Source organism: Pleurodeles waltl, chromosome 3_1, assembly GCF_031143425.1.
Source record: "Pleurodeles waltl isolate 20211129_DDA chromosome 3_1, aPleWal1.hap1.20221129, whole genome shotgun sequence".
Classification (NCBI taxonomy): Eukaryota; Metazoa; Chordata; class Amphibia; order Caudata; family Salamandridae; genus Pleurodeles; species Pleurodeles waltl.
In genome coordinates, this window is record NC_090440.1 from 1,711,970,062 (window position 1) to 1,711,993,888 (window position 23,827).

The 23,827-nt window shown below is 45.2% G+C and overlaps 1 protein-coding gene across 30 annotated transcripts in view; it reads left to right on the plus strand.

Moving 5' to 3' along the window:
• The window catches only part of LRRFIP1 (LRR binding FLII interacting protein 1), a 422,096-nt gene that overhangs the window by 287,681 nt on the left and 110,588 nt on the right, over positions 1–23,827 (plus strand). For 19 of the 30 annotated variants that reach the window (XM_069225581.1, XM_069225584.1, XM_069225587.1 and 16 more), the window contains 4 exons: positions 3,684–3,719; positions 7,079–7,204; positions 15,720–15,791; positions 16,286–16,456. In XM_069225581.1, coding sequence (XP_069081682.1) covers positions 3,684–3,719; positions 7,079–7,204; positions 15,720–15,791; positions 16,286–16,456 — 405 coding nt within the window. The remainder of the gene's footprint in view (positions 1–3,683; positions 3,720–7,078; positions 7,205–15,719; positions 15,792–16,285; positions 16,457–23,827) is intronic. The other 11 variants (XM_069225608.1, XM_069225605.1, XM_069225609.1 and 8 more) reach the window with 1 other exon arrangement.

A 23,827-nucleotide genomic window follows, 5' to 3' on the forward strand; every position in this document is an offset into this window, starting at 1 on the left:
CTCCAGTGGTGCCTCCTCAAGCAGTGGTTTTGACACAAAGGTGATATCACGGAGCCAATAACAATCTCCAGAGACACTGCAGAAGATCTTTGAAAGTGGAGTATGGACGGCAGCCTATCACAAGGAAGGCCATTTTGTCTTCCACCTTCGGTGACCACAGTCATAAAGGATGCTTCCACTCTAGGGTGGGGAGTGCATCTGGGGGATCTGGAGATCAAAGGTCTTTGGTCTCCAGTAGAACAGATGTTTCACAGCAATCTGTTGAAGTTACGGTGATACGCCTGGCTCTCCAGGCCTTCCTCCCATCCCTTTGCGGTCAGTCAGTACAAGTCTTGACAGACAACACTACTGCGATGTGGTACATCAATAAACAGAGAGGAGTAGGGTCGTACCTTCTCTGCAGGGAGGCTCTAGGCCATCTGATTTGCATAGTAGCAAAGCATTTGGCCGGAGTTCTCAACGTACATGCAGACAGTCTCAGTCGGCACTTTTCAGCCGATCATGAATGGCATCTCCCTTTGTGGGGGATACCTCACATAGACCTGTTTGCCACTCATGAGAACGCGCACTACCCATCGTTCTGCAGCCTCCAGTATCCGATGCAAGGAGCATTGGGGGACATGTTTCAGTTGAGCTGGAGTGACCACCTGCTTTGTGTTTCCTCTCATACACTTGATTCCACGGGTTCTGAGGAAGAATCGCCAAGAACGGACCCAAGTCTTATTAATGGCCCCAGATTGGCCAAGAAGGGTGTGGTACACAGACCTTCAATTCTCACTGTGCCCTCCACTCCCTCTCTCTCACAGGCAGACCTCCTCTTGCAGTTGCAGGGGAAGGTTCTACACCCCTACCTACAGAGACTGCACCTTCATGCCTGGAGATTGTGAACAGGGCAATCTGAGTTCTTCTTCTCTCCCTTCTGAAGTGGTTGATGTTATTTTATCAGCCAGGCGGCACTCCACCAAGACGGTCTATGGTGGTAGATGGGCAGCAATTGTTAAATGGTGTGAGGGAGAGACACACTGATTCTTTAAAGGCCCATCTATTTAATGTTTTACAATTTGCTCTTTCCATAGCGCAGCAAGGTTGCACGGTTGCGTAAGTCGTGCGTTACCTACCTGCGCTGTCAGCTTTTATTTGTTTACCTGATCAACCCTTTTTGTTTAAGTCCCCTATATTATTAAGGTTTCTTAAGGGTTTGATTAATACATTTCCTCCCACTCCATTTTGTATGCCTCAGTGGGTTTTAATTTATTTCTAACATCGTTTGAACCATTGCATAGTTGCCTGTTGAGACTTTTTACGTTTAAGACTATTTTTCTAACAGCTGTCATGTCGCCTAACAAGATGGTTTTGAGAACCAGGGCGGCTTTCCTACCTAAGGTAGTGATACCTTTCCATTTAGGACACTCTATTACCCTTCCGCCCTTTTACCCTTCTCCCCATCCCTCTAAGAAGGCTGCATTGTCTGGATCCGAAGAGAGCACTAAGCTTCTATGTGGACAGGACAAAAGACTTCAGGACAAATGATCAGCTCTTCATTGGCTACGTGGGCAAGATGAAGGCCAAAGCCGTCCACAAGAGCTCTCTCTCAAGGTGGGGCACCCTTTGCATAAAAATGTGATATTCGCTAGCAAAGAAGGATCCTCCTGAGGGCATTATAGCTCATTTGACCAGAGCTAAGTCTGCTACTTTTGCATTGGCTTGAGGCGTACCTGTTGACATTTGCAAGGCAGCATCTTGGACTTCCTTCAACACTTTTGCAGGTGTATATAAATGTGTGTGTGTATATATATATTAGTATGGAGTTTGCACATGTTGTGCTTGTGATGTTGGTGTTCACCCGTTTGCCTCGAAGGCACGGTAAAAAAAAGTGGGTGAAACTGAAAACAGCACGCCGGCGAGGAATTCTTATGGCTCCGATGAAGTCAGTCAGAGTAACAAGCAGATCCGTTTCATTATGACGTCCTCATCAGCATGGAGAGTTGAAACAAAATAAGATTTCCATCGAATGCTGGCGCATTGTGAATATTCAAAAGGTGAGATACTGTATCCACCAGAAAAAGCGTTACAGAAGGTACTTAACTTGTTCCTTTGACCTACTTGAACAGGAGAAACAGGAAATGCACCCGAGAGAAAGGCCTCTTTCTGTGCATTCCCAAATCTGAGAACTTTCCTGCCTTGTTGGGCAGCAATCAAGAAAAATGGAAATAGCCAGTTTACACAAGAAGGGTCCCTCCTTACCTCATTAAAAAGAACAACTGTGAAGCAGGCTCAAGCCTAAAAGAACATTACATGTCCTGTTTATATCCCGACCTGCTCTCAGGAAAATGTTTGCAAATCCTGAACCAATGGCTGTCCTGGGCGAGTCTCATCTAAGGGCCCACTCTCCACAGGGGCCTTCTTCAACTGGCGCACACAGGCTCGGCAAGAAAGAGAAAGTAAAAAGTTGTCATTTCATTTCTCGTCAGGCCTGGGTCAGGAGAGCATCCTAGGAGAAATGAAAGAATATGAAATGGAGACACGTTTGCACACTCTGCAGTCAAGTTGTGGTGGAAGCTCTTCAGGACTGGGAGATGGCCTGCACCACATAACTGCAGAATCTTGCATTATGCCCCTGGAAGATATCTTGGCTTCCTGACGTGTCCCTTGGTAGGGTGATCTGCTTCATCTCTTGGTGCAGATGTAGCGCTCAAAATAATAATTTAAAAAAAGTGTCCTATAGGGCATTATTAAACGTTCGTACGTGTTTTACAGTCACGGTTGCTGTGCATTATTGTTCTCTTAGCAGAAACAAGCTTTCCCTCTTGCAGCGGAACACAAGTCACATACTACCAAAAAACCTGTTAGATCAGTAGTCCTACTTATATTTTGTTTAATTTTAACCCTGAAAAAGCCCCACACACACCATAGAGTACAGGGATTGAAAACGTTTGGTTAAGCAGTGGTATCTACAACAGTAAGCTAAACATTAGATTTTCAACATTAAGTTGGAAATTGTACTATACTGCAACATTCAACTTTGATGTATGTAAATGCAGGATGAAAGTGCACTTGGATTGGACGAAATCATTAATAGTACCAGATGTATTATAATGCTTCAGTATAATAATAAAGGTTGTTATACCCATAATATTAGGTGCTGTCAGTACCCAATTTATATAGACATCCACAGTAACAGCTGGGTTCTGTGATCTTGTAGCTAGAAGCTCTTTCCATCTTTTCTTTCATGATTTTATCTGTCAGGTTTTTCACTATTGACGGAACTCAGCTACATGTTGCCACCTGAAGAACATTGGCATAGAACATGTCGCCTGAAATACTAGAAGAGTCGTCTACGCATGGGGTTCTTTCTCTAGTTCTTTTCTTTGCTCCCAGGATTCTATCTTTCTCAATATAAAATCCATTCTTTGACGTGGATCATGTACCCAGCGTTCATCACTGTTTAGAGTTTCAGCTGTACTTCTACACTGTTGGAGAGTTCATTGGCATTTCATTGGTTGTGGCTTAGCCTAAAACATTGACAGTGACTAACCATCAGCACTTGAGGCCTATTCTGAAGAGTGCTTATGCTGCTTTGGAAATTTACTATAGTTGAGAAGTATATCGTAGTTTCTGAAATCCTCTGCTTGAGAGTGTGTTGTGTTCTCGTTGGTCAGTTATTGTTTTGTTCTCTTCTGTAGGTTGAAGAAAGGCCAGATAAAGAGTTCAATGAAAAGGTAAGCATTTTATATTAAATCTTCTCACAACTATCAAAATAATTGCACAAATGGTGGGAGAGAGGGTGAGAGTGGTGTATTTCTAACGTTAGAAGGGGGTACACAGGGACTGAATTCAGGAAAGTGAGCCTTTGGTGCCTACCTCGACTTGCTTTCAATTTGAGGAAAAAGTAGAAGTGGCATTCCACAAATAGTCATACCTATGCAAATATGCGAAATATCTGTACTAACATCAGATACTGTAGGTTCTATTTTCCTCTAGTAAAAGTACAGCCAATGTGCCACCCTTATGGTGGTGGTTGTGTGGCTGTGGGCCCAAGTCCTCTGCAGATTATCGATTCTGACAAATAACCTGCTGATAATCCTCCCCAAATGAGAAGTGGGTTGTGTGCAAATATAGCACATTTGCCGCTACTGAGCCATGTGACCAGAAAAAAACACAAAACCTGTACTCTTATTTTGTCTGTCACTATAAGGTCACATGACCAGCGAGATCTTTTCTCTATGACTTGTCCAGTCACTGTGGCACACAGTAACTTTCGCCACCATTCCTTTGGCAGGTAAATAGTCCCAATTCAAATAATAGAAAGATGTGGTCCAATTAATTAAATTTCTTATGTTACTTCAGTGACCACAAAGCTATTTATGTTCAGATCTTTTATTTGGAAGCAGTTGTGAAGCATTTTTCGCATGTAGCTTTGGCCCAATGAATAGGCCCGATTCATCCTCCTGGTAATTTGGCATGCTTGTTAAAGAAGAGCAGAGAGAGGGCTGATCCCTCAGGAAGATTAGCTGACATCTGGCTTTTTCGTGCCATGTGTGGGAACAGCTGCTCAGGAAGGGGCTGGCATTGGGGCATTATCCCAGATGCTGTCACCACCTGCATACAGGACTTCTAGTTCAATTTGCTTTTTATTATTTAGTTTAAAAGCTGCAATTTAAATGTAAAGCGTACCATTTAAATTGCAATAATCAGCTCCTTCAAAAAAGCACAAAAATACATGATAAAATAATTTTAACATGTCACTGCTTAATTATGCATCGACTATGGGACCGAAACATGCAGAAAGATGACTTTAAAACTCAGTGTAAGATATATTGTTTACTCTTTGTGCATCTTCCCAATTTCATGCAATAGTAAAGCTAATGAGTCAAATGCCTTACTAAGATTAGTAGTTAAAGCCGAGCTCGTTATTGGCACTGAAAAACACGTATATAAAGCTTTATTTCAGAATTGTTGATGTTCATGCAAATATATACTTATATTTATGTATAACGAAATATTATTTTGCAGATAATTTTCTTGTGTTACGTTCGTATACATAGCAATAAGTACTTAATCTAAATGTTAGTATTACACTTTGCACCATACAGCCAACTGATCCATAGTTTTCATTACTTGGTCTCCTAACATTTGAGATCATTTGGCAATACTTGGGTATGTAGCTATTGGTAAGCTGTTTGGTAAATATGTTGTAAATCGACATACGGATTTTGTTTACCTGTCTTATCAAGAAAGTCCTTCTAGAAATGACTGTTTTTTTCAAATAATGCAAGAAATGAATTTTGAACAGTTTTAGGTAACTATAATGGTACTGCACAACACCTGAAAAAGAATATTTGTAAAACATTTATTTTCTGTTGTTAACCTAACCCCATGGAAGAAGATGTAAGTTTACCAGTCAGATGTGCATTAATAGTCCAACGTGCCATGAGAAGGATTAGGCATAGATATAATTGGACCAGATTTGGTTGAAAATGGTGAGGGCACTTTATAATTATTGTACTGGATAATTTTTCTAATTATCCCGAAAATGAATTCGACCCAAATGCAGATTCTGATGTTGTGATCAGGCTCCTAGACAAGATATTTGTGAGGGAAGATACCATCAAATGCATAACCAGTGCTAATGGTTCACAATTAGTGTCACAGGTTTAAAAAAATAATAATAATAATATCCGAGGCATAACTACCTCAGTTCACCTTAAATGGAAAGGCATTGTGGAATGCTTCAAAACAGTAATCAAGGGAGAAGCTTGCAGATTCTCATCTACATCTTACTTTAAATGCCAGCCCCCCCTTAACCAACTTGCACATTTCATTCACAACTACACCATTCTTTACCAGATATGTTTACTTCCTTTTTTCCACGCTCTCTGACAGTACATCTTTCCATTCGTATCTCACCACTTTCTTCACAGGTTAAAGACATGCAACTAAGGAAATCGGACACCTTGTTTTCACACAAGGCATACATTGAACATCATAGATATAATCAGAAAAGCTTACCCGAGATAAACATGGGGAAGCACTATGTAGTTATAGGTCTTTTTGTGTGTGGCTCGTGGTCATAAGGTAAAACATGTGAACCCCAGATGTACTGACGAAAGTACCCCAGACACACGCTGACGTCTCCCGTTTGATCACAGAATACATTTCCTCTGCAGGCATTAAAGAGCGTGAAAAATCACATGTGCATGACAAAGGCAATAGTCACCTGCTGGCACCTTTACCTATTTGTGTTAAAACAGTTCCCAATCCTTTTACATTGACATCGGTACTGACAATGCTGCCACATGCGGAGTCAAATCCTTGCAAAGGTGGACCTCGGCTAATGTTCTCCTTTCATTTGCATAACAATTCCTGACATCCCAAGGACCATTAAAATTTGTTTTTACACTTCAAAAGTTGTGTGATAGAAAATGTCTTACTTAAAAAAGTATTGACAAATTTAAAATAAAATATTCCAAGTCCAAAAAAAGCCTCTCTCACATCATCCTTCCTTATGGGGGAGGGGACACTCTTGATTCCGTCTAAAAATTCATTCTTAGGTTTGATGCTTTCAGTACCAAACTCATGACCTAAGTTTTGTAGGTTATTTCTTGTGAATTTACACACTGTAGTCAGCCATAACCCCTCATTCTTTAAGGCTGGGAGTACCTGCTTCAGATTAGCATCAAGATTCTACCTTGCCATTTCCACACAAGGTTGTCCTCTTGAAAACAATGACATTTTTACCCCCTTGAACAGTTCAACATCTCATCCTCATTGCCAAATTGTAGCATATATCAAAACATGCTGGTAACTCCTTTACTATCTTTATTACAGCCCTGGTACGCATCTGAGAACACTAGTGCCAGGCTGCGATCAACAATGGTTCCTCCAGTAATGACCAAATCACAGATCCATATTACGTAACAGTGCACCAAAGAGTAAATGTATGATGGCCTCCAGAGTAATAAAGACCAAAGCACAACACAGTGTCAGCTTGCTTGTTTTCTCTGGGTGTTCATTTTTGCCATGCGCTTGTCATATTTCTTGTTCCTAAATTAATGTCTTTCTCGTTTGCTTTCTCCAGGGGTCACGCACTGCCTCGAGCCTTTCAGCTGCTACACTCGCCTCACTGGGTGGGACTTCCTCCCGCCGAGGTAGTGGGGATACCTCCATCTCTGTTGACACAGAGGCTTCCATTCGGGAGATTAAAGTAAGTGAAAGCTTATTGGGTGATGGGAGGATCCCTGCACAGAAAATTATTTGGAAGTTATTATTCCTCTCATTAATCTGTGGACCTTTCAAGTGATGAAAATGTACTAATGCACAGCAGACATTTTACAGGGGTCCCATATTCAGGAGCTTGGGAAGAACCTAACCATTGGAAGTCTAAATGTTTTCCAAACTGCACCACTAAGATGTTCCTTTAGCTGTGTTTCTGCTTATTTAGAAAGACTGCTTGAATTTACTTAGTTCAAATCATGTCTCACCCAACTGAAAGTAGACGTAGAGATTCTCTACTCTATAGTTCTCTGTGCAGAAAACATCCCTGTAGGTGCCTCAGATGGGGTGGTCTGCAATTGCAGATTAAAAAGGATTCAAGGACATAGTTTGTGTGCAGAAGTTCAAAACCGAGACTTCATGATTCTGCTGAGAATCACATTCCGTGTGGGGATGAACCAGTTTGGTGACATGCCAACCAAGGAATTCCGGCAGGTCATAAATGGCTACAAACACAAACCTAAAAAGCTAGTGATGTATGTCTCTAGTCACGTGTTTCTGGTTTTAGCCCTTCATCAGTAGAGAGCGGCAGGCTTTTTTCTGGGGTTGCTGGAAACACTGCCAAAGTCCCCTCTGGTCTTAGTACCACTCACTGGCACACAGGAGCATCAACCAAAGCTTGTCAGCCTGCTGCCTCAAGGGAGCCTTTTAAACAGGAAGCAGTTGAGAGCACACTGCCTCACACTCCACCATGCAATTTTCCCCATTGCATTATGGTAAATGAAGTACAAATTTGTGCTTACTTCATCTGTAATCTGTAGTTTTTCACCTCAGTGGGTGCAGCTAGTGCTGTGTGTCTCTAGACACGCGTTTAGCCCTTCATCAGAAGAGAGCAACTGGCTTTTTCTGGGGTTTCTGGAAGTGCTGCAAAAGTCCTCTCACGTCTCAGTACCACTCAGTGGCACACAGGTGCATCAACCAAAGCTCGTCAGCTTGCTGGTTCAAGGCAGCTTTTTTAAACAGGAAACAGTTCGGAGCACACTCCCTCACACTCCAGCATGCAGTTTGCCCCATTTCATTATGGTTAATGCAGTACAAATTCGTGCTTATTAAATCTGTAGTATGTCGTTTTTCACAGCTAGAGCTGTATGGCTCTAGACACGTGTTTCTGTGTTAGGCCTTCATCAGTAGAGCAGCAGCCTGTTTCTGGGGTTGCACATAGGCAGTGAGAGGTACTGCACACTGAGGAAAGTGAGAATGGTGTTCACTGGGACAGGAAACAACAATGCACACGCTGGCACATGTAATAGTGTGCTCCCTTGCATGGTCATGAATGGTGCATAATCTGGTGTTAAAGGTTGTGCCGATGGTCTGGTATGAGTGATACATGCACACATTTAATAGTGTTTATATGGTGCACTTCCTTAGTTGTGCATTTATGGTGCCCATCATTGGTCAAGAGTGAATGGCACACACATTCAGTCATGCATGAATGGTGTGCATCCTTTTTTATTTGTATTTATTTATTTTATTTATTTATTCTTTCTTTCTTTTTTATTATATTCAACCTTAAACCATAGCAGTGGTGCTTCAAAGCCAGAGCACAAAGAAATGTAAGTCATGAAATTACGTAAGTCTCTTAATGAAGAGTTCATTGAGCAAAGATGTCATTACACTACTGAAGTTAAAGTCACCATACCTTCTCGTACTTACTTTTGTACCCTCTGTTTTGGTACATAATTTCTTCCGCCTTAGCAGATTAGTCCATTCCCCTTAATCATTCTGTGAATAAGGGTAAAGTGGCTGCATGCCAGTGTCTTGCAAGGTCTTGTTTGGTAATCAGCATTCTTTTAATTAATGTGCTTGTACGAGGGGGCCTGGCCACACCGATGACAGTAATGGCTGTGCTGCTTTGAAGTTCTGGTAGTAATGCCCCCAAAAACCTTCTTAGTGGGCATCCATCAGGGAGCAGCGGTGGGAGAAGAGCAGTGGAGGGGTGCCTGACATCTGCGGGGGAGGCGAAGGACATGATTGCTCATTTTCCAGCGGTTGGTCACGTAGCAACTGAGGTGCGGCTGACTCCATGCCAGCCAACGTGCCTCGGTGGCCACAGGGTGACAGGGGCCACGGGCAAGTGTGAGGCGCGTGGCAGCTAGGGTGGCGCAGTGCTGCCCGTAGGTCTCGTGACTGTTCCCTACATGCCTCCTACCTCCTACTAGCCCCTGTGGTGGGGCCCAACAAAGGGTGGAGGACGGATGGTAACGACTCAACTGTATGCGTGCGGCCTGACTAGGCCTACTCGCTCCACTTTACGTACGACCCGGAGACTCTTGAGCGTGGCTGGTCCTGACTCCAACACCTGATGCTGCCCGCGATGAGGTAATGGGTGGCCTCCTCCTGACGTCTGAGCTAAGAGGAGGTTTCCTCTTCCTTCTGTGCATTACTCCATCGACTGCAGTTCTCACAGGGACACTCTCAGCCCTCTCAGCCCCCTGGAACTCTCCAGGATACAATTTACATTTGAAGGCCTCCACTGCTGAATGGAAGCACTACTGCGGGTGGGGGGCACCCTGCAACTACAACTCCCCCACACTGGGAGCACTATTCGTCTACTCTGCCCCCCAAAAAAGGGAATACTAACCCCTGGATTATTAACTGGGAACATTGGAGGTCCCCCCTCAGGGTCCCCAACCTCGCCCCTGGCTCATTGGGAAACCATCCTCACCGATTCCCGCATTGCTAACCCCTGACTGTCTGATTACTTGGGGACGGTGATCTGCACCCCACCCCAATTGTATGTGCTGCATAAGCTGCAGAGCCATAGGGAACCTCTGCCTTCAGTGCCGATGCCATAAGGGGGAGCCTGTGTGGGTATGGAACACGGGCTTCTGGTGCAGACATGGAACGTGGTGACCCAAAACAACGCAAGATCCTTTTCAACAACCACAAAGCTATAGATACAGATGCCTCTGTGTGTGCTATAAAGAAGGGCGCAGTGGGAGGTGCTGCGCCTGGAAAACTGGCTGGCGAGAATGCAATTATGGCAGAACTTTGTGCGAGCGTCCTCGCCATCAACGCCCAATTTGATACCCTCACAACCAGAATTGACAAAATAGGAGAGCGCTTGGACCAGCAACAAACCCATGCAGATGGCGTGGAGGAGCGTATATCTGGACTAGAAGACGGCTCTGCCAGGGTGGCTAGGCGAATGGAGAAATTGGAATCCAGGCTAAAGACGGTCACAATTGAGAATGAAGACTTGGAAGATGTAACAGCTTGCATATTACAGGCATTGCAGAAACTACCAACACTGGCTGCATGGACTTTCGTGGGGGACACCACTCTGCGCCTGGAGCCCCTGCTCACTCTATTATAATGAGGCTGCTTAACTATGGGGACCATGACACTGCACTCCACCTTGCCAGATATCTGGGTCCTCTCCACTACCAGGGAACAGTGGTCTTGCTGTTTCCAGATTAAACGCCAGCGTGCAGGAGGCCAGACGCAAATTCCTGGATGCTAAGAATGTCTTACCTAAAACGGGTCTCCGCTATGGCATACTTTATTCTGCCAGGCTGCGGGTTGATGTGAATGGCAGGCTCGCTACTTTGACAACCAAGCGCGTGCCCTGGCGTTCTGTAAGCAAAATGCCAAGAACTGTACAGCATCCAGACGGGCCACCCCAGAGCGCATGCTCCCAGATACTCCTGCCGCATGAATCTGTTTTCCCCAGACTGACACGATTGCTCCTCCTCTGGGAAAGTACATTGCCTTACTTCGGACTTAACTCTCATAAACTTCAGAAGAAGGCATCACTGTGTTGCCTTACACCGCCTGTTTAACTGTTTGATCATGCAAGTTGTCCATTCTCTTTTTACTTGTTACATATGCCCTATTTATAGAGGGGTTTTGCTACTGCTTCATTGCTACAGTCACATGGTGATATCAAACCGTCAACAATTGGGTTTATGTTGTTGTTGTAGTGGGCTCTATGTGATCCACCAGACAGTTTTTTGCTGTGTGTGTAATCACCAATTGTGATGTTTGTTTTCGTTTTTCTAATCCAATCCAGTGCTAGCTACACTTTCATACCATAGACTACTATTGATTACACTCATATCCAGATGACAAGCAACATACACGATAGGAAGCAAACTGCAAATATATTCTTTGTCATGGATATGCGTGGCATAAACAACCTCCGTAAAGGTAAACAGGTCCTGCAGTACCTGCCCAGACATAGCGTCCAGGTGTTTTTTTTGTGCTGGAGATGCACCTCCCTGCGGACACTGCACTCTCTTTTGCCACTGCATGGGGACTACACCGTTATTTTTCTAACTACAGCACATACTCCGGTGGTGTCTGTTTACTGATCTACAAGAGCCTCCCATTCCAACCATGCCCTACATACATTGATGGAGCCTTAGGTCTTCTTTGTTGCTGGTCTTCTTGCGTCCGTCTAATCTGATCTGCAGGCCTAGGGATGCCCACTAAATACTGCATTTATGGGGTGTTTATGGTATGGTAGTGGCCAATGGCCATCTACCTTTAAGTGGCTACACCCACTATTTGACCATTTCCTGAGGGGAGAGGTCACATCCCAACCCTGACTGGCTATTTTCCTACCATGCAAGATGGAGGAAAATGAAATGGAGAGGTCACCTTGCCTGCTGTACCTGAGGGGTGATGCAGGCAGAGGGTGGCTGCTACTCCTAATCTTTGTGCATGTTCCCACCGTTGCTACCACCAAAAGTGGAAATTTGCAACAGAGGCAGCTATCTGCTACTAGCGGCATGGCTGGGGTCGAATTTCAAGCACGGCAAGCCCTTTGAAGCTCCCAGGAAAGGATTTGTTTTCTGGTCCTGGAGAGAAAAAGCCCTCACCCCAGGGATTGAAAAGTTTGTCTGGTGGTGGCAGGCTGGTTGGCACCGACCAGCAACCATGCAATTGCTAGTTAGCTTTGCATGGGTCACCTCTAAGGTAGCCCCTGGGTACATTTTGCAATAAATCCAATACTGTTAACAGTTTGGATTTGTTGTTCTGAGTTGTTTAAAACCAAACAACCTAGGGTTACGAGTGTCCTTCATTTATCTGTGAAACTCATACTGACCAGTGTCCAGCACATGCATTTAATATGGCCGCTCTGTACACTTACTATATCCCAGGTTTTGCAAGGTCTCAGTAGGGGCATATTGCTCATCCACCTATGCCCAGACATGCATTATAGTGCACCCTGCCTTAGGCTGTAAGGCCTGCCAAAGGGGTGGCTTACCTATGTTGCATGCAGTGTATAGTGGATAGGTCACACAGGCTGTTTGCCATGTCATGTGTGCATTTTATGAATGTACCAGGACACGCAGCCTGCAATGTAAGTGCTGCGTTCTCTTGGATGCGTGGGTCCCTGATGGTGGCACAATCTGTGTTGCTGCTCTCAGGGGCTTACCCTTTGTACCCACTTCCCTGGTTACCTAAGTACCATTTATTAGGGACTTATAGTGGCCACTGCATCACAGCAGAGTTTGGGAAAGAGATCTGGCCCTGGGAACCTGTTTAGCAGGGGCCCAGGGCACTCACAACTTTGAAACCACATTATCTAACAGGCAAAAAGCGGGGGGCTAACCATGTCAAAAGAGGCACTTTCTCACAGTGACACCTATACCTTATTAGACCCTTGGTGCCTCCATAATGCAGACGCCCTGGCCTATACTTTTCATTCTGCACCCCATGGCTCCTGGGCACATATTGACAACTGGTTGCTCTCCAACACAATCTCCCAATGGCTTGCCTTCATTTCCCATCTTTCCCGCATATTATCTGATCACTCCCTGGTACTACTGGCCCTCTGCATTGCCGCGTGAGTCGGTCTGAAGAGATCGTGTCGCTTCCCCAGACATGGCTCTGCATGATGCGTTCTGCCGCAAAGAACTCCATGATGCAATTACAGAATATTTTACTTTAAATGATGGATCAGTCAACACCAAGTTGAACTTGTGGGAGGCTTTCAAAGCCTACACTAGGAGTGTTTGCTTAGCTAAGCACTCCGGGGTAGGGCACAATATACGACGCAACTTGGCCCATGTGGAGGCACAGCTGTTGGAACTTGAAAAAGCCACAGTGCACCAGGTCACTGGCTCCCAACTCCATCAGCGCACAGCGCTGCTGGACTCATTTCGCAAACTCGCAGAATGCAAGGGAAACTATCTGGGGGAAATATGCCACAGCCTGCAGGTATTGGTGGGGAGCCTACTACGCCTGCCCAGATCCTCTGCATATATACTTGAACTGCACAAGCAGAATGGCACTCATGCAGTGGGCATGGCAGAGGTTACAGATAGAAATTTTCAACCACTATACTAAGCTCTACTTGGCACACCCTACCCCACCTTCTGCCGAGCTGGAAGCTACCTTACAGAAATAGCAATGGTCTGGCTGTCCACAGCCCAACAGCAATTCCTTAGTGAGCCCTTCACCACAGAGGAGATGGTGTGGGATATTGACGAGCTGGGTGGAACTTACAAACACCTTTATCTCCAGGCCTAAGGACATTTGCCAACCGCTGAGGCACTACTTGCTCACCCTGGACGACACTCACACCTTAACATAGAGCCTCTGACTCTTTTTGAGGTATTCTAAACACATTCCACTACCCACAACGTGCTCACAAATGATCTCCAAGCCTGGCGTAGTTGTGTTTGCCGTCCTCTTTGCCACCAAATACATGTGATACTATGCTAGTCTTGACCTCTTTCCATATCTAGCAACAATGTCAATTGCTGCACTGTACACTCCCCACCCTTGGGGCTATAATGTCATGATTATATACTTGTATGGTATGAAAAAACTACTAAATAAAGTTCTACCACAAAAATGTGTGTGAACCCTGAGGCTCCCAAAGTTAATCAATAACCCCCAGTGTAGCAATGTTAGGGTTGAATGTGATTGGAGGGGAGTGGGGGTCTTATGATTCTCATGAATGCATGTTTCTGTCTTGGTTTACACCTGATGCAAGGGGGTCGGTATTACAGTTAATTTTCTGTAGATTTTGTAGTTAGGAATAAACACTGTGAAAGTATTTGATTTGTATCAGACACAGATGTAATGAGATGTCCAGGGAACCATTTAATCTCAGTCTAATTCTCCTCCATCAGCCATACTACATGAGCTACCCTTTTGGCTTGTAGGTCTGTTAACGGGTGTGATTGTTTACCATTAGTGATGTAAAATTGTACATAGCACTATGTGGGTATGTGTTCCATTATAACTTGAGGTTCCAACGGGTTAAACTTGGGGCTAGGTTTTCGGCCAGTTATGTGTGGTTCTAAAGCGTGTCTTAATTGTAAATATCTGAAAAAATTTGATATGTGAAAGGTAAAGTCACGTATGAGTTGTTTGTAGGATTTAATGTGGTCGCCCACTGAAACGTTCCCCAGTTTTGACATACAAATTAGAGCCCATGTTTTAAAACCACTTAGTCACGATACTTGGATCTATAAGTTTCCTAGCAAAAATTTAGTTTTACAGGTGACTTTCCCTCCCATTTGATCTAACTAAGTGTTTTGTGTGAATATTATAATACAATGGTGCTCGTCCTTAGTCAGAACAGCCCACACCATTGCATACCAAGGGACAGAATACACACTTGGGCAGGAAGGTAACAACGTATATTTGGACTAGCAGGACGAACACATGCTTGGCCTTGTGGGAAGTTCACATCTTAACAGGCAGGAACAGTGTGCCCTATGTCTGGCAGGAACATTGAAAGCTGGGACAGGGAGGAATAATTCCCACATTTAGACACATTGGGAACAAAAGACACTTGAGTGAGAAGAAAGGACTTGCAGAGAGGCAGTAACAAAAGTCCTCCTACGTAGGGCAGAAAGAGACAACAGCACTTGGCGATCAAGTGGGAAGAGGGCCCACAAGTGAGTCAGGCAGGAAGTGCAAGTGTGGTGGATGGTCAGGTGTTGAGTGTGTGTGGAGGTAAGCTGGGGAGAAGAGTGTGCACATTGGGAAGGTTGAAATAGGGTGTACATGGAGGCCCGGATAGGAGGTCAGTAAGTTAGCATTGGCCAGGTGGAAAAAACTGGCCCATGCCAAAGTGTCTATAGGAAGTGAGGCTGTAAGACCAATAGGCATGAAAACGATGTGAAATTAACAGATAAGCAGTACATGGGTGGGAAAAGGTTGGTAGTGTTGGCGGCCGGTGGTAGGAAGCAGTTGTCAGAACAGTATGAGGTCTCCAGGCAGAAACAGCAAATATGGTTCAGACAGGCAGACAAGGCCTGGCAGGAGGAGAGCACATATAGGGGTGATGAGGATGTGCAAAAGAGCAGTGAGAGTGCTTTGCAGCACTTGTAAAGAAGATGGTCTGTGAGGTTGAGAAGTTGCACTTTAGTGTTGTGAGATTTGCATGGGACATCTTCAGTCCTAATGCACTGAAGCTAGCTGTGAGGTCAGTGGTCCAACTGACTTCCTACTCACTATGACTCTTAACCTTTCCCAACCAGGACATCAGTGAGTTAAAGGACCAGATTCAGGATGTAGAAGGCAGATACATGCAAGGACTCAAGGAGATGAAGGTACATAGGACTGCCTGTGCTACTAACCTTGGACATGTTGCACCAACTAGAAGGCATCACATTAAAGTGCACGATCATATTAATAAATCTTAACAGCTGTGCCCTAAGCAGCTGTGTAACCACTGTCTGGATCACTAGGATTTCACTAGGAACTCCTGATATTTAGCATGGTATTCAGTTGGTGTGGAAATAATAGTGTTTGGTTTTGCAGGCAGATATTATAGATAACATGCATGTGCCGTGACAGTGGCACTCAGAAGGGGGAGACTGTAAATGTCAGATTGCTTTGTCATTCACTGTGTGGTTTGCAACACTGAATAGCTGCATGCTTAGTTCTGGGTAATTCTGGGGTGCTTTGGTTGTTGAGGGTGGTATCTAGAGAAGGTCTGGTAATGGCCCTTATGTGATGGCCAACAACTGCCGTACATCTTTGCCACTGGTCACTATCACTGTTTGCATTGTCCATCGTTATTTTCTCCCTTCCGTGCCCACAGGACTCACTGGCAGAATTGGAGGAGAAATATAAGAAGGCAATGGTGTCTAATGCCCAGCTGGATAACGAAAAGACCAACTTCATGTACCAGGTGGATACTCTTAAGGATGTTCTTTTGGAGCTTGAGGAACAACTGGCTGAGACCCAGCGGCAATATGAAGACAAAAACAAGGTGAGCAAAGGTAGCAGTGAGGGGGTGGAAGAGCTGTGTAAGAACAATAGTGTGTGATTAGGAGTGAATCTTGAAGCACACAATTAAGTACAAGCATGTGTGGAGAATAATTTGTAGGTACACAGGGCATGCATCATGTTTACAGGAACGCAGTAAGATCGTGGGTGCAGCAAAATGTGGGTGTGACAGTTAAGTATTAATGTACATAGGACTTATTGTATTAGGAAATGCTATCATTTTAATTAAGAAAGGCGCACAAACATTGACAAAAGGAAATGTACCATATTGACGATGGTGAAAACATTTTATCTTTAAAAAAAAAGTACTGCCATTTAAAGAAGTGGGAGATATCTCAGTTTAACAAAAAAAAGCTCAGTGGGGCGTGGCCAAGATGGCAGACTGGTAAGACGCTCTTTGCCCTCCTACACTTGCTAGTTATTATTTGAAAATGCGGGGCCTGGATCACAACAATAGCCCCAGCGAATGTGGGTAGAAACTTGAGAGACCCTCTGCCTTTTGGGTGCGAGAGATCTCAGCACCCTCTGGAAACGTGAACCAGCAGCGTGCAGGCCACGTTACGACTAAAATGGAAAAACATCAGAATCCATGGGGTTCCCACAGGCGCTGAAGACTCTGAAATCACGGCCTACGTGGGTGCTCTGTTTCAACATATCTTGGGGCCAGTGAAGGAAAAGAACATCCAAATGAATAGAGTTTACTTAGTGGACCTCTCTGGAAGAAACAAAAATAGGGGCCCAGACATTGGCGTATGTCCACAACTTTCAACTGAAAGAAGAGTTCTTCAATAGGGCAAGGGTCAATCACCAATTAAGTTGGAGCTGTTGCAGGACCTCTCCGTGATTACCCTACAGCGACAAAGGGACTTCTGTCCCATCACCAGCTTCCTCCGGTACAAAGGAATCTCCTGTGGATGGGGCCATCCATTCTGCCTAATCTTTCAATGGGAGAGTCGCCTGCACCAGATCAAGGCACTGTCAGAGGCATGCCAGACTCTGGACGTTATGGAATCAGATTTGCAAAGACCAGTGAGAGAGAGTGCAATGCACTCCTAAAAGATCACATCCGGATCTAGGTACAATACAGCAGGAAAGATGGGGTGCCCTGGATAAAGTAGTGGAAGAGACTGGCCTCTGATCGAGGGAACCGCAAGGGGCTGTCAGTCGCAGGGATAATGACCGGGACGCCTACATTGACAAAGTAAGACTGGTGCGAGCAGGGGGTGGATGAGTAACACACAAATATGTGGAGATAAGGCCACTCCTCAGTCCAGGCATGGCGCAACAGACTCATACTTATTACCACCATAATGTATGGACTTTTTAACAAGAGGTTTGTTGTTGTGATTATTGTTAGTTATTTGTGAGGAATACGTTGTTTGACACCATCTCCTTGGCCTTTCTCAACACTTTAACGTCAGCCAAGCAAGGTAATATCACTCTACTGATTGTAGTGTCCGACACACCACCAAATACAGATTATTGCCCCCTTGCAAGGAGTCCGGCATCAATATATTCACCAATTTCACCAGTATTAAAATGATCCACCTCAACGTGAGAGGCCTAATTCACTTGACTAATAGGGTGGTGGTTCTGTCGTTGCTTTAGCAAACTGATGGAGACATCTGTTTATTGCAAGAGACACATCTCTTATCAAGAGACAACCACAGAATGAGGTCCCAGTGATTCCCCCTACAATATTGGTCAGCAGGACCTGAAAAACATGAGTGCGTGGCAAACCATATCTCTCAGAAGTTCAGAGATACTTCAGGCAAAGTCGCTGAGCGAAAGAGGCACCAGCCAGCATATACCATATTAGGTTGGGTGACCAGTCCCTTGTTAGTGCAAAAGTCTAGGCCCCCAATAAGCACCAAGAAATGTTCCTCCTTGATGCCCTGCCTGAGATACTCTAGGCCCCAGAAGTAGTCATACTGGTGAGTGGCTATTTTAATCTAGTTATGAATAACGACATGGGCAGATCGGGCCAACAATATGGGCAGATGGGGCGTTTTCTAACGGGTCAGATATAGCTTTCGGACTGTGAGTTGGTGGATCTGTGGATGCTCATCCACCCTGTAAGGAGAGACTACACATTTTACTCAGTGGCTCATAAAACGTATGCACACACAGATTTGTTCCTAGGCATATCACTTCTGCAGTGGCTGGTCCAATGTGTACATACTGACTTTATGGCGCTGGGAAGCCACTCCACATTATCCCTTACACTTATGGAGAACGTTCATAGGCTTCTGGAGGTTACATGACAAGATTATTCAACGCCCTACTCATGTCCAGGCACTCAATGCAGCCCTTGTGAAATACCTACAAAATAATGACACTGGGGGATGGTAGGGGTGGCAACCCTGTGAGAGGTGCTAAAGACCATGATAAAGCGGGAGCTGCTTGCAATGTCTGCAAAGGATTATTGGCTCCTTAGAGTTAAACAATTGATGAACGATTTCATAGAATTGGAAACTATGCATAAAGAAATGGGACCCTTCTGGATCTGGATCACCCTAGACAAGGCTGGAACACAGCTTAAAAAGTTTGGATATGGACAGGGCTCCACTTGCCATTGGACCTCTTTGGTATGGAATGACTGACACTCCCCGTAGAAAATAAACTAGATATTTACCAGAAGCTGTAGGCCTCCTTCTTACATCTATTTTTCTTAGAGTTCAATTAATTGACATGCCTAAATTAATTGAGCTGCTATATTTGATCCCCCCCTGGAACCTCTCCTCCCCCTCTCCCCAGACACCGTGGAGGCCCAACTCAGTGGAGAGCAATCAGCGGTTGGGGGGCAAGGAGGTGAGAGGGGTTTTGTGTGTGGGGGTGGATAAATAGTATTTGTTTACATTTTTCAGCTGTGAGTACAGCACTGCGGGTACAGCACTGCGGGGAGCACTGGATAAAAGCAGAAGGTTGTACATCTGGGCTAGGCAAAGTGTGTAAATACATTGAGCACTCTGTGGGTCAGCGCTCTTGTTGCAAAAAGTTGATAATGCTATGGGTGAGGACCAAAGCTGAGTGACTCAGAACGTTTTTAATGTTGTCACTAAATGAGTGCCTCTTGACAGTCCTTGTTTGAGAGTGGCATTGAATTTAAGGGCTGCCTTGTCACAAATATGAAAAAACAAGCTGGATGAAGCCTCCATGCCTGTCCTCTTGATAGGTAGATACTAATTACAACAAGAAAAATAATTTCTGTATATCCCATCCACACAGTTACTCAAAGTATGGCAGAAATGGCTCACATGTTAAGCTCTGAAAAAATGAGATCATGACAAAATGACCACTTAATAAGTAGTTAATAGAATACAGTCTGCATTAGGACACTTTGAAACAGATCTGGAGTATTTAACTTTCTTACAAAGAACTTGAGTCTCGGGCCTTCACCTGGGAGGTGCTTCGTCACTTTAGCTTGAGTGCTGGGGATACCTGTTTTTAGATTGAGTATTCAAGACCTCTCGTATATACCTTAGTATATACTTCTGTGTGGCCCCTCTGGTTTTTCATTTGTTTGTTTCACTGTCCTTAAAAAATCCTTGCTTGCTAGCAGTCCATCCTTCCTCTTTGTCCCACCTTTTCCTCAGTTGTACACTCCCCTGCAGCTTGGCCCCAGTACTTGTACCGTTCCACTTGTGCCCCTCTAGCATGTGCTTAGGGACTACTTTTTTCTTAGTCTAAGAGCATTTGACCAGAGCACTTGATGTTTTCATTTGCTCCAGTCCGATTCCGTTAACACAGCTGTGAATCATTTTCTTCTCTTGTTACATGTGCTGTGCACTCTATGTCCGATGTCAAAAGAGGCTGTTTTCTGAGGGCATCTGTTTCCACCCCTTTCCGCCGCCACGCAGAGACAATCGTGACCACAACTATGTCTACATTGATTTCCTTATGCGCTGCTGATGCGCAGTGAAAATCACTACAGTTACAAGTTTTAATGTATATTGCCCCACTTTAAGATGGCAGCTGCATGTCGTGCGTGATGACTTCATTAACGTCATGACAAGGCCCCCTCTTTTCTTTTGCCATTGCTTGTAATTTTTAGCTATCTAATCCTCTTAAGGGGTTAGCTTCATTATATTCCCAAAATTGATAATTACATTAATTTAAAACATCATGTTCGATGGCATCTGTCGCTGTAGATACACATGTTCTGCATAGCTCGCCATCTGGTGTTGGGTCGGAGTGTTACAAGTTGTTTTTCTTCGAAGAAGTCTTTCGAGTCACGGGACCGAGTGACTCCTCCTTCTGTCTCCATTGCGCATGGGCGTCGACTCCATCTTCGATTGTTTTCTTTCCGCCATCGGGTTCGGACGTGTTCCTGTCGCTCCGAGTTTCGGAACGGAAAGTTAGTTAATATCGGAAGATTTTCGTCGGTATTGTTGCGTTCGGGATCGGCGTAGTTAGAGTCAACACCGCATCGAAGATCGACGCGCTCCGGTGCCCTTCGGGGTAGTTTTCGATCCCCCGTCGAGGCCTGGTCGGCCCGACCGCGTGTCGAACAACGTCGATGGAACGGACCTCGTTCCGTTTTTGTCCCAAATGCCACAACAAATACCCGTATTCAGACCAACATTTGGTCTGTAACCTGTGCCTGTCGTCTGAGCACAGTGAAGAGACTTGGGAGGCCTGTCGTGCGTTCCGGTCCCGAAAGACACTCCGTGACCGTCGAGCCAGGAGACTTCAGATGGCGTCCACGCCGACAGCGCACCGAGAGTTCGAGGAACAAGAGGAAGAAGAAACCTTTTCGATCCACGAATCGGACTTCGAGGAATTCGACAATCAAAGAACCGTGAGTAAGACGTTGAAAACAACACAGAAGAAAAGTGAAAAGGCCCAGGGGACGCCACTGCCACCAGGCCATGGCTCCACCCATAAATTCGGTGACCGACCATCGGCACCGAAAAAGGCCAAAACAGTGCCGAGATCGTCCGACTCCGGTCGAGACACCGGCACGCAGCCTTCTCGGGATCGAGAAAGTGCTGGAGAAAAGCAACGACACCGAGATAGCGGTGTAGAAGCGGCTCGACGCCGAGACAGCGGCACCGACGAAGATCGACGCCGAGAGGTTTCGACGCCAAAAAAGAAAAAAGCCACCTCGGAGCCGAAAAGAGATACAGGCAGGGTTTTGGTGCCGAAACAACCCGTAACCGACCCAGGTCCAGGCTCTTATACAGAGGAACAATCACTGTCCTCTCAGATGCGAAAGCATAGGTTTGAGGAAGAGCTGCAATCACCCAAGTGGACCATACGCAAAAACGTATTTTCATACAGCAGGGAACGGGAAGAATAAGCACCCTTCCCCCTATTAGGAGAAAAAGGAGACTGGAGTTTCAAACAGACCAGGTGCCACAAACAAAAATGGTGAAAAAGGTGACTCCGCCACCCTCTCCTCCACCTGTAATTAACGTCTCACCAGCGCAAACTCCGTCACATTCCCCGGCTCACACCACCATGAGCCAAGGTGACCAGGATCAAGACGCTTGGGACTTATATGACGCCCCGGTGTCGGAGAACAGTCCGGAGGCATATCCAACAAAGCCCTCACCACCAGAAGACAGCTCAGCATACTCTCAAGTGGTGGCTAGAGCAGCACAATTCCACAACGTAAACCTCCACTCAGAACAAGTCGAGGATGACTTTTTATTCAACACCCTCTCCTCCACCCACAGCTCCTACCAAAGCCTGCCTATGCTGCCAGGTATGCTTCGGCACGCAAAGGAAATATTCAAGGAGTCGGTCAAAAGTAGGGCAATAACGCCAAGGATGGAAAAGAAGTATAAGGCACCTCCTACGGACCCTGTTTTCATCACCACACAGCTGCCACCAGATTCCGTCGTAGTAGGAGCAGCTCGGAAAAGAGCCAACTCCCACACATCTGGGGATGCACCACCCCCAGATAAAGAGAGCCGCAAGTTCGATGCAGCTGGGAAAAGAGTCGCAGTACAAGCTGCAAACCAGTGGCGCATCGCTAACTCTCAAGCACTACTTGCGCGCTATGACAGAGCCCATTGGGATGAGATGCAACACCTCATCGAGCATCTTCCCAAGGAACTACAAAAGAGGGCAAAGCAGGTGGTTGAGGAAGGGCAGAACATATCAAATAACCAGATACGTTCTTCTATGGACGCAACAGACACAGCTGCAAGAACAATTAATACATCTGTGACCATTAGAAGGCACGCATGGCTAAGAACGTCTGGGTTCAAACCAGAGATACAGCAGGCAGTGCTCAATATGCCATTCAACGAAAAACAACTGTTCGGACCAGAAGTGGACACGGCAATCGAAAAACTTAAAAAAGACACTGACACTGCTAAAGCCATGGGCGCACTCTACTCCCCGCAGAGCAGAGGAACCTACAGCACCTTCCGCAAGACACCCTTAAGAGGGGGGTTTCGGGGTCAGGCCACACAAGCCAGCACCTCGCAGGCAACACCGTCCAGCTACCAGGGACAGTACAGGGGAGGCTTTCGGGGCCAATACAGAGGAGGGCAATTCCCTAGGAATAGAGGAAAATTTCAAAGCCCAAAAACCCCTACAACCAAGCAGTGACTCAGATGTCACTCACCCCCTCCACACAACACCAGTGGGGAGAAGAATAGGTCATTATTACAAAGCATGGGAGGAAATAACTACAGACACTTGGGTCTTAGCAATTATCCAACATGGTTATTGCATAGAATTCCTACAATTCCCTCCAAACATACCACCAAAAGCACAGAATTTATCAAAACAACATTCCGAACTCCTGGAAATAGAAGTTCAAGCACTATTGCAAAAGAATGCAATCGAATTAGTACCAAACACACAAACAAACGCAGGAGTCTATTCACTGTACTTCTTAATACCAAAAAAGGACAAAACACTGAGACCAATCCTAGACCTCAGAATACTAAACACCTACATCAAATCAGACCACTTTCACATGGTCACGCTACAAGAAGTGTTACCATTGCTAAAACTACAGGACTACATGACAACCTTAGACCTCAAAGACGCGTATTTCCATATACCAATACATCCGTCGCACAGGAAATACCTACGGTTCGTATTCAAAGGAATACATTACCAATTCAAAGTATTGCCTTTTGGTTTAACAACCGCACCAAGAGTCTTTACAAAATGTCTAGCAGTAGTGGCTGCACACATCAGAAGGCAGCAAATACATGTATTCCCGTATCTAGACGACTGGCTAATCAAAACCAATTCACTAACAAAGTGCTTACAACACACAAATCAAATCATACAAACCCTTTACAAACTAGGGTTCACCGTCAACTTTGCAAAATCCAACATTTTGCCTTGCAAAGTACAACAATACCTGGGAGCCATAATAGACACA